The sequence below is a fragment of the Glandiceps talaboti genome, chromosome 6 (assembly GCF_964340395.1).
Source record: "Glandiceps talaboti chromosome 6, keGlaTala1.1, whole genome shotgun sequence".
Classification (NCBI taxonomy): Eukaryota; Metazoa; Hemichordata; class Enteropneusta; family Spengelidae; genus Glandiceps; species Glandiceps talaboti.
In genome coordinates this window covers 5,543,864-5,556,319 of record NC_135554.1, presented here as the reverse complement: position 1 = coordinate 5,556,319, position 12,456 = coordinate 5,543,864, and the positions used below count along the sequence as shown (strand labels likewise).

At 36.5% G+C, this 12,456-nt stretch overlaps 1 protein-coding gene across 1 annotated transcript; it reads left to right on the top strand.

Moving 5' to 3' along the window:
* Positions 1–11,430: 11,430 nt before the first annotated feature.
* Positions 11,431–12,165, top strand: LOC144436501 (uncharacterized). The gene has a single exon (XM_078125306.1). The coding sequence runs from the start codon at positions 11,431–11,433 to the stop codon at positions 12,163–12,165; it is 735 nt and encodes a 244-aa protein (XP_077981432.1).
* Positions 12,166–12,456: the final 291 nt, after the last annotated feature.

The following is a 12,456-nucleotide window of genomic DNA, read 5'->3' as shown; positions in this document are numbered from 1 at the left end:
GAGATTCCAGGCTAGTCAGTACTGTAGTAGTCTGGAGAATAGTAGAGATTCCAGGCTAGTCAATACTGTAGTAGTCTGGAGAATAGCAGAGATTCCAGGCTAGTGTACTTTTCACTGATTACACAAAGACAGTGGTGTATGAATATTTTGATGTAATTTTAATTTATAAACATATACAAGTACATACATACACTTCATACATGACTATAAATAATGCCTTTGATGCATACTATATTTCATTCTCTCACTGTCTAGTATTTGGTGAATTATTTCAGCAATTTTGTGTCGTCCATAATTTATTGGGCTTTGATTCAATGATTGTATGTTAATGTATTTGGATACTACTATGTAGTGATATCATAGAGTTAACATACTTTTAATCAACACATCTATCTATCCACCATGCAAAACTGGAATATCCAAAAATGGAAACCCGTAAAAAAAACGTAACTATTCTGCTTATTCCACTCTGCCACACACAATCAAAATTATCCACCGGGCAACTAGTTTCAGTACCCAGACTAAATCAGTATCCACTGGTAACTCACAGATCCTGTGCTGACGGTGGTGCACAGAACTAGCTAGGCCGGGTAATCTATCGTAAGGCTTGTCATCAAACACACGTACAAGTACACACGCTTGTACAGAGATGAGCACATTAAATTTGTCCCGTGGCAGTGAATCTCCCGAAGAGGATTTTAAAATAGTAGTAGGAACATTATGAAGAAAAAAAAAGATTATGAAGGAATATACTTGGTGAGAATAGTGATGAAAACTATGGTTGTTGTGATGATTAGAAATAAAAAAGGAAGTAGTGAAAAAATGTGCCATTGGGGGCGCTGTACATAATTCGATGACATTTGAGAAAGGTGGTCGTATATGCCTATGAGTATGTACATTTATCAATAAAGTGACTGTGAAAAGTGTTACCAGATCATTTTATTCATTAGCTCCTTTTTTACTATTATCACTAACCTTCCAAACCCGTGAACTATTTTGTTCTGTTATCGTCTGAGACCTTGTGTACCTAAAACTGTTGACATACTACATACCAAATATCACCAGTCTTGTATTACGACAACACCCACCTGTTGATTCCCATCAAATCTAAATCCACTGAGGTGATGGAAATGAGTACATTTAGATTATAAAGTCGTTCTGCCCTGCATGTTATCAAGATTACTATAAATAATGTAATCCTGGGATGGGATGCAAATTTCTGCGTTATGGTATTGAGATCTGCATAAACATTAAAATCATTTCCATTCGTATTTTCCTAATCACGATTAAAGTTTATTGTATGTAAGAAGCAAGATTTTCAAATCATTACACCGGATAGTTAAATTAGTTTGGATTGCTAATAAAAATCAGTATTATTACTACCACTTGAAAACGATATACCAGTCAATCATTCATCAATAAATAAGCAATTAATTAATTAATTAATCGGTTTAAAAGCCCAGGTTTTCAGTACTGTGTGAAGGTCAGAGGTGCAGTGCACATAGAAGTTTCTCGAGGTCGAGAATAGAGGGCGTTTGACATAACTAAAAGTGTTGATAGTAATTCTGAGTGTGGATCATTTTGGAAACTAAGCCAACCACATGACAAGTAGTAATTATAAGTGCTAAGAAATATATATTTGGCCGATGACCTGAGTGCCCGGTTGGTTTCAAGTGAATAACGTCTGATAAATAATTCGGTAAAAGTTCATTCGGAACTTTGTATCATCAAATATGCATAGTGTTATAGTATTACAGATGTCTTTGACTGAACCAATAACCTTTCAATGCCCAAAGACTTTATTTATATCATACTTAATTTGGAAAGTCTGTTGGAAAAAGGAGACATTTAGCATACTGTATTTATTTGCATGCTTACTCATTGCTGTACAAATCAAACAGATAGAACTAGAGTTGTATAACATATACAAGAACAATGAACTAAGAGTATATAGTATATAGGTATATTGCCAATAATGTGTTTTGCACTAAGAGAAATATATGGCCAAAGAGAAGTATATGACCAATAGTAAATTATTTTGTTTCTAGGTGTCGTCTTTCAGTATCCTACCCCAGTGCTCAGTGTATGTCCATATATATAATAGTCAGTATTTGACGACCTTCTACCAGTGTCTGCCTCCTTTTAGTCTTTGTGTGTTTTCCATACTTATCTCCTCTAAGAAAAGTCCTTTTGTGTATACTACGTGTCGTCTTTCAACATCCTACTCTAGAGTTCAATCTATGTCCGTACAATAAACTCATCACCGCCTTCTGCCAGTAACTCACTCTATTAAACTCTCTATCTGTTCGTACATTGTTTCCATACAGGTCTCCTTTAAAACAAAACTTTGTTCACATGAGTAGCCCATGATTTTCATTTCATTATGCATCTGCTCCTAGACGATTCCTCGTAACTTAAACAATAAAAAAATTAACATGTCAATTAATTTGGGGAAAATCTATTGCTAGATTAAATCATAATTAGTTGATGGTATGATTCATACTCTTGCTGTCTTACTGTCGTTAAGGAGGACATGTCCACGTGTCAGGGTTGGCTATCCTCCTTATCAGTGCAGGGTCAGACTTACTGGGACGCAAAGTCAAAATAACCGGGTTGTCTGTGTCCGGACGTCTTATTAATATCATTATCTTGTGGGTGATTAATATAATAATCCGGAAGGTAACTAAGACAGCCGTCATTACTCACAGATGAATAATTGTATGATTCTCATTATCCGACATAGTTATACCCTGCTGACATTTTTTATATAGTTTGGTATGAAAATCAGAATTTAAGAAAGAATAATAGAAATGTCATGTCCCCGAAAATTAACGAATAAACAAACCAAAACCAATAACGACTCTACCTGTTTTAAAAGGTGTGTAACTTGAATCTCAACATTATTCTTTTTGCCTTTTACCAGCCCACTGCAAGCTTACTATCATTTCAGTACATTTAGTTTTAATAGTAACAATATTAATGCGGTGATCATTTTCTAAAATATGTCATCTTGTTATTAAGTTTATAAAGTTTATAACCAAGTGGCAAGTATTAATTTGTTAACTTGTTAGAAATGTTATTAAAAATAACAATAAAATATCAAAATATGTGTGACGAAGTTTTAATTTTACGAAGCCGTTATGTTGGGTGGGTTGTTTTGAAACATTACTTTAAATTGTGAATTATCACGTGACTACAGAGGATCATGGTAATATATACTTGTCAATGATTACATTTATACATCAGTCGAAATTTTTCATGAAGAATTTTTATAAGAATTTGGAATTTGTAATGGTGGGTTCAATAATGATGGGGCAAGAACGTAAATGTTTGATTGAGATTAGAATCTCGAATGCGATTATGATAATCATAATAATCTTATGAAATTAAAAAAAAATGTTTTTTGTTTGATCATAAGATTATTATTGTTATAAAAAGGCAACGAGTTGAGTACGACCATCATTAGTTGACAGGAACTCGTCAAACTGTACAAGTATTATTTCACTGATATCTGAAACAAGTCTGATTGTAAAAAATGACGAAGTCTATCAACTATACGTTTCTCATCAGCCTGTTCTTTGTACTCTTACCCCTAGTGGTCTCAATTAAACCACGTACTCTAGGCTACTTTGATGTGCAGCGGCCTGGCTATTCTAGGGTTGTCTATAACGCTGATATAGACACGTATGATTTATTCGTTACAACCTTACAAGCCATACCAGAAGTGCAAGACGAAGTCTACATGGTAGGAGATATAGGCCGACAATTAGACAGACTGGGATCTATTGAACCTGAACTGATGACTAGTGATATCTATTGGCCTAACGAACTCAAAGAAATTCCAGGTAAGTGTCTTGCCATCTTGTCTTGTCTCGTATCGTCTTGTCTTGTCTTGTCTTGTCTTGTCTTGTCTCGTTTAGTCTCGTCTCGTCTCTTGTCGTGTCGTGTCGTGTCGTGTCGTGTCTTGTCTTGTCTTGTCTTGTCGTGTCGTGTCGTGTCGTGTCGTGTTGTGTTGTGTTGTGTTGTGTTGTGTTGTGTTGTGTTGTGTTGTGTTGTGTTTTGTCTTGTCTTGGCTGATCATGTTTGCTCTACATTACGTATAGTTGTCTCGCGTTTACGTTTTTCCTCTTCATAATTAATTCGTTCATTTATATGTATCATTCCATACGATGCAGTCAATATTAAACCGACTGAGGCGAACAAGATTTTAGAAAACAGAATCACAAAACACAAATTCTGATCATGGGTATCACAGTCGAAAATGTTATTACTAATAAGATGGAAAGTAGAAATACGACCAAGAGATTGAAATGTAACATAATATAAAACCCATTTTCCCTCCAGCCGATGTGGCGGGTGAAGATGGTTACATGTGGATAGCGTCAGGTTTCATGGTTGCTGAGAAAATATGGGGCGCCCTCAACATTATGAATCCACACAAACATGGCATTCCAGGTAAGAAAACGATGAACAATATATGAATAGAATTACCTTATCATACGTTGTCACAGTAAGTGACGGCAGATAATCTGTGAATATTTTATGTTTGAAGGTCTGTTTTAACCAACAGAAGATGAGTAAGACAGCCATAATGATGGAGGGAAAACTCGAAATAATTCTGTCTATTCTGAAATTCTGAAATATGTTTTTGCCTATTAAATAATAATTTTATAACTCCAAACTACTCATCACGTTCTGGCTTCCACAGGTCATCCAATAATCATATCTGTTGACGTTGACGACAGGCCTTGGTTCTATCACCGAATTGAATGGATTGACATGAATAAAGATGGTTTGAAGGACGCCCTCACCGCCAGAACATACTGTGACAAAGGTGAGTACTCTAGAATATCATTGTTCCGCAATTGACCTGTAGTACGAATGAATGAAATTAAAGTTCACTAGAAGTTAAGATATACGAGGAAAGGAAAGTCTCGACATGACAACCGGACAGAAAAATTCTACTAGTATGAAATTGTAAATTCTGATATTTTTTTTCTCTCCCTATAGGTGGTGAGGAGTACGTCTACTACGTTGAGTTACTGTGGTTCGAAAACCCCGGTTCATTGGAACAGACACCCTGGGTACCCCATGTTTTGATAGATGGACCAGACTGCTTCTTCAAAACGGTAGAACTAACCCTTCCTGACGGAACATCCAAACTTTGTATTATTAGTACACAGTATTTCACAGAGAAATTGACTCTCACGTGGACTGAAGGTGGGTGGAAATTCTCAAAAAAGTATATGAAAAAAAAGTGTTATATGACCCGTCAGGTAAACAGTAAATACTACACAATCTAACCGAATTGACCTGCACTGAGAGGAATACTCATTATCTGAATATTTTTCATTGAAATCAAACGTCTGTTATTTTACTTTTTCTTTGTCCGTTTCGTTTGTCATTGGGTCATCTTGCTGTTCAAAAGACTATAAATTAGACTCTACTGTGACAGTCATGTATCACAAACCACACTTTCCCTTTCCTAAGTTAGGAATGGTTCATTAATTGACAAAATACTTTTCTTGAAAACCATAAAAATATTTAGACGACAAGATAAAGCTAATTTTGACGAGTATCGATTTGTTTAAAATACAGTTTTGATTCTTTACACGTTATTTTATTGGAACACTGAGTTTATAGACAACCATAATTTAATAGTGCCCCCCCCCTCCACCTCCCGTTCACCCCATGGAACATTTTGACAAACTAATATTAACTTAACCTAGAAAAGTAACCAAAGTATCGTCACGGTTGTTTCGTACACTAGATCCACAAGGTTCTTGGGCCAATCCTGATAATGTACGACAGAGAGTTATTGAAGAGGGGCGTGGTCACTACTTTGACTTAGATGTAAGTATACCAAATAAACGATAACACTTTGTATGTTCACCATGGAAACACTATTGATACATACACAAGTTATCTTCTTTCACTTTTGATTGAGAAACAGACATGTTTTGAACATGCTCCACTTTAGACATTGGAGAAGAACAAGTGATTTGTTCAAAACGTGGGTGTTTCCCTACTAAAAGTGGAATAAAGAGAACTTGTGTATGGAGAATAGTAATCTATATAAAAAGAACAACTCCTACATTTGTTGGTGATCATTTCTAACCACCAGCGTGTACCCAAAACTGAGTGGAATAACTGGTAGATGATGAACAATCCACTGATAGGAAATAAACTTACTAAGTCTAGACAGACAATGTACTGGAGTGGAGACTTCAATTCCGTACTGTACTGTTCACTGTTGATTAATACCATGCAGCAAATTACATCATATTGTATAGTTTATTGTTACATTTATATTGACTATTGTATCCCTATATTTCATCTTTTGATTATAGATAGGTGATATGAATAACGATGGCAGGTTGGATGTCATGGTAACGGTCAACAAGTAAGTTTACTTCATGCAAGACATCATTAATTCGCTATTTGTAAACTATCGTTAGCAATCTCGCGAGATATATTATACCAAGCGTTTTACAAACTGAGACATACAAAGTATCTTGGGCTAATTCAACGAGAGATAGACTTTGGGTAATTTACGAACTTAAGCTTGATTGCTTCTAGTTAAAAAATAAACCATAAAATGTTGTACATGTGCGTTTTGAGTTTCTGACTGTAAGGAAGTAATTGTTGGTTTGAGAGGTGGTTAGAGAAAACTTTAAAAAGACCTCGACGATAGAGTCTTTCCACGGTACCTCCACCAGTTTCCTCTTTACTGTTAAGGCCGATGGGGGCGCACTTCACGGTATATCTTACAGACTGAAAAGCGTCATGAATAAGTATATTAATTTTAACACTAACACTGTTACACCAAGCTCTGATGGATTATTCTAAACCGACCCTTTTCTCTGCACAGAAATTGGAACGGTTCTGTGATGGCATATGAAATTCCAGATAACTTCCTGACTGAGGAGTGGCCTGCCCATCTTTTAGCCTATGGATTCGATGCTGGTGACATGGAAGGTAATGGCGCCCCGGGATCGGGATTCCTCTTCACACCAATGAGGTAAAATAATATATCATTATATTTTTAACTTTTGAAAATTTCTTTATTTTAAATGTATATGTAAACAACTACAGGTCAATGGAGTGTAAGATATTAAGAACTTTTTAAAGTTCCAAACAAGAGTCATCATTGGTCAACCTTAATTTCTGGTAGAATTGTAGAATAAATTTGTCCAGAACGAACGAATTATCCTATCTAATAATTCTTGAAGCTCCACTGATGATGAGATATGCGAAAAACTTTTGATTCAACCATGGTCCTTTTACAAAGCTACAACAACAACAACAACAACAACAACAACAACAACAACAACAACAACAATAATAATAATAATAACAACAACAACAACAACAATAAACAAAAACGAAAGAACGAACGAGAAAATAAATAAACAATCAAACAAAAACCAAAAACATATATTTGACAACAGATTTGGTCATTAGTTTCTACTGTCTGCTGTATTATCATGTGACACAAATAATCAAGTCATTTGTTACTGGTTTCTCTTCATCTTCACAGTGAGCCTGACAGAAAGCGCCCTCTATCACTAGTGAGTGGTGATGACGATGGAATCATTTATTTCATTCAACCCAACAGTGACGATGATTCAAATGACTGGAACTACCATAAAACTGTTATTTTTACTTCTCCTGGTATGGTAGGTTCCGTGTCTCTAATGGATGTAGACAACGACGGATACGAAGAGATTTTCATCCCTGCCTGGAAAGAAAACAGGGTGTACGTCCAAACTTTAGCACCGTTAAAGAATGGCATGCCTGGCCCTTTCGTTTGATGTGACTTCAATATACCACCATAAGCTATATCAACATGTTTTACCAATATGTGTGCCGGATTTTGAAACTCTTTCTTTAGCCCGACGATTGTGTACGGAGCTAGACAATAGAAAATGACATGTTTAACAAGTTTACGCTATCCAGAGATTTTGATGATTTTGTTCTTTCTCGTACACTTTACCATGAATTTTTAAGAAACTTTGATAGAATGACGACTAGTCTCTAAGGTACGCCGTGAGAGGGCACCCTCTTGCCTGGACCAACCCGGTCCTTTCGTTAATAACTGATAGTATTGGCATGACACGATGTATCATACCTAAATAACAGCCTCTTAGATTGAATTATAAATATTTCTTAACGTTAAGATAATTAGAAATACAAGTCAACTTTTCGATAAAGATGAAAATATCGTAACTGATGACAAGTTAATTTGCAGCACGAAAACAAATGATAAGTAAAAAAAGCTGTGCTTGTCTGGTATTGCGATGATTTTTCTAGACGATCGAAGCTTAGAATTTGATTCTAAGTGTGACGTTTATGGTTTCAATTAAATGGTCAAAAACCAGATTTAATAAATAAATGTATCTTTTGTAGGTTGTAACGTCAGATATCAAAATTAATGCTATTTTACATTCTGTCGAACTAATAATTTGGGTAAATGGAAACAATTATTGATTGAAATTGGTAAAATATAAACTTTCTATTTCTATTTATATTGTTAATATAATAACAATTTTGTGACATTTTAAGTGTAAATGATTAGTGTTTTGTCAAACTTTGCTGTCCTGTATTGTTCAATACTAAGATTAAATCACGGTGTTTGTTTTCATACACAAAATTGTATTGGTCTATTGTGTGTGTGTGTGTGTGTGTGTGTGTGTGTGTGTGTGTGTGTGTGTGTTTGTGTGTGTGTGTGTATGTATACATGTATGTATGTATGTATGTATGTATGTATGTATGTATGTATGTATGTATGTATGTATGTATGTGTGTGTATGTATGTATGTATGTATGTATGTATGTATGTATGTATGTATGTATGTATGTGTCTATGTTCGTGTGTGTGTGTCTCTGTGTGTGTGTGTGTGTGTGTGTGTGTGTGCGTGCGTGCGGGTGGGCGTGCACTTGTGTGTGTGTCATTGATTACATGTTAGGGACGATAACACAATGTCGCACAAGCTCAACGAACATCTATCGTTTAGGTCAAACCCCCCCCCCCCCTCCCCCTAAACGAATGTTCACAAGTGCGACATCAAATGTTCATCTATGTACACTCTGATGACAACTATAGCACTCACATCACTACGATCGATGTAATGTAAAAACATGATTGAAAACATGAAAATACTACCAGAAACCCTTCACCATATCTCTTACATTAGAAGTATGTTTTTACACTTATCACCACCTCAGTGGTAAATACAAAAGCTGTTATCGTTGAAAGAGTGAAAGAGTTTTCCATCGAAATTTGGTTAGAAGTGCGAAAATGAAGTTCATCAATCGCATTGCGTCAACTCCCTAAACGAACGAAGTTCGCTTTAAAGGTGAAATGCAAAGGATGCGAAGAGCAACGAAATCTTGACAGCCTTAACGTTGTTGTTCTAATTTTAAAATTTTCAAGACAATTGTCTTACTTATAACATTCTTTGCTGTCTTCTATTAATATCTTTATTACAATAGAATTGTAAATTTTCTATACGGTTTCTATATCTTATCTTATGTTATTATCTTGTGAGCGTGATAGTTTGTTGCCATCGTGATGACCTTGAGAGCTGAACGAGAATAAGCCATATTCCGGTCACGCGAGATCGTGTGAGATCACTCTCAATACCAACCATTAAAGATAGCTGTACGCCCTTGTACCTGTGTCACGGGTCACACACACACGACGTGACTGCAATTATGGATTCCAGGTATGTAAAACCACCAGTGGCTTACCTCTACGGTAATGTTACAGGGTAAAACAGTGCCTACACCTTAGGCCTAAATTAAAATTTGTTTGGTTCTGGTTACCCTTTATCTAGGATAGTTCCTGCTGACGACCGTGTCCAGACTCATGTCGGAAACGCCTTGATAAAACCATAGACAATAGAGAGGGATCCCTCTCTATTGTCTTTGCTTGTACACATTCGGTCGACAGCATTTCAGTCTTGACCTAGTACCTGTACCAGCGAAGACTCAGGCTTATCAGATGTAATTACAAAAAGCAAACACTTAGTTATGGTAATTAGCTGATAGGGATTAATAAGAGAGTGCAAGAATTACACTTTGCTGGTAAATGCAATGTTCCCCTCATGTTTACACAACCTTATCTTCACAAATTATGTAACGACAATGACGTAATATGTGAAGATAACGTATGTAGTGTAAAATCGGAACACGGTCGTCAGGAATTAGACTAACAACGTGTTACATACATGTACTTGCATTTTACCTTTGCCATCTTTGACGCAGTTCACTATAGTTCTTATAATTGTATTCTGCCTTGCTTTCATTCTGTGTGTATATGTTAAAGTGCCAAGTTCTACACTACTGGTAATGCCAAATAACTAGTTTTCAAACAAAGTGGCTTTACTACCGTGTCTCCCTTACAAGCAGATAGCAGGAATTCAATTGCTCACTTTGCGTTTATTTTATCTAGATCTGTAATTATATTTATTCATATGTATCCAAAAATATACACTTGTGCATGTCACTGTAGTATTTTGTCAGCTCGATCGAGCACGCAATACTGGAAATTATGGGCAGAATAGATGCAGAGCATTTATAGTCTTATCCAAGGAATTAGGAGGTCACAAGTTGTAACTCAGAATTTCACCTTATTGTGATCTTCAGGCGAATAAATTCTATCTTGCCACCACATCAGAAAACCCCATAAAAAGGAGATTCGTCCGACCATTTTGTTCCGCAATTGAAAATAACCGATCCGAACAAACAAACGTTGACAAGCTGCTCCACCTAGTCATTTGCTGATTTGTACATTTATTACTACATACAACAAGTTCTAACTTGTCAGGTTCTTACTTGTCTGTGTTTATACACGGTGCGGCAGAGTTAGATGTGTTTAACTGTCATTTTATACATCAGAAATATTACCCCAGTGAAGTCGCCCATGATTGAATCATTACTAACATTAATTATTTTGAAATTTTCAGTAACGACAAGTAACAGGCCATCCTGACATATTATCACTATTGGTACAACCAATTGCGTTGTTGTGTCGAAAGTACACTCTATACAACATTATTGTACAACAATGTTCGACCAACTGTATCCTTTAGCCTGTCTCAAGCTGTGTTACAACTACCCAGCTACTAGCAGCAAGTTTCTCTATTGATCACAGTGTAATCATTTCACTACTGGTGTTTAATTAGTGTCTAACCCCCACCCCCGCACACACACACACACACACACACACACACACACACACACACACACACACACACACACACACACACGCACGCACAGTGACATCCGAAAGTTGTGTAATAGTGTTTTTAAATAATGCTTGGTTTTGTTTCCCTGATATTTTGCAGTGAAATGAAAGTATCTTCCAATCCGCCGACAAGAGTAATGTTGTGGGGTATGATTCGATCAAGGTCAACAGTTTTCGAGATGGCAATGACCTCTGTACCCTCGTTCAAGGTGTTCCATGAACCATACGTGATTGCCAACATGTTTGGTAAGGATCGGCGGATTTTTCTGGATCAACCACCCGTACCAGGCTGTTCGTATTCTGACATGGTACGCAGCCTTCAAGCCGATTATCCTGGAAAAACTTTCGTGTTTGGAAAGGATTTTCCACAAAATTTGCACGGTAACATGGCTAATTTACCAGCTGGATACATTCATACTTTCCTGATAAGGGACCCGCAGAAAGCAGGTATCTCTCATTTCCAGGAAAGCATGGCAAACCTGAAAAGTTTGAGGGATAAAGAAGTCAGTATTAAAAATATTGCCTATTACATGAATATGTTGCCAATGTTGGAACTTTATCACTACGTATGTGACGTATTACAGCAGAAACCGATAGTGATAGAATCAGACGATCTCGTCAATTCGCCTCGGGAAGTAGTCCAAAAATATTGTAGTCAAACAGGATTACCTTTCCACGAATCTATGCTCAGCTGGAAACCAGGAAACACTGGCGATTGGTTTCACAAATTCCTTGAACAACCGTTCATTAATTATTACTCTACAGCAATCGAGAGTTCGTCTTTCTTGCCACCAGCAAGCGTCCCCAAGAAAACTGTACGTGAAGAATTTGAAGTTCCAGAAGAGATTTTGAACGTAATAGAATCAAATCGACAAATTTACGCTGAACTCATTAGGAATAAAATACAAGTTTAATAAAAATAAACATCACCGGCCCATGTGCCACAAAATAACGTATGTAAAGGCAAGGTCTTCTTAGGCCAAAAAATAGAGAATTGTTTCTGGGCAGGACAGGTTGTCTAAAATGGTGCGACGACTATTTATGACAGTTTCTATTCTTTTTATTTAGCACTTTAGAGCAAGTATGTATATATGTGGGGCAGTTCTCATTTGCTTGTTCATGATTGGCTCTGCACTTGTCTTCACTGAAGTAGGGAGTCGAGGGTAATGTTTGTGTTTCTCCCCCGAATCTGCAGACTGCATGGG

What these genes read in the sequence shown, in the direction of transcription:
- LOC144436501 (XM_078125306.1), top strand. Translation starts at nt 11,431, where the DNA reads ATGGCAATGACCTCTGTACCCTCGTTCAAGGTGTTCCATGAACCATAC.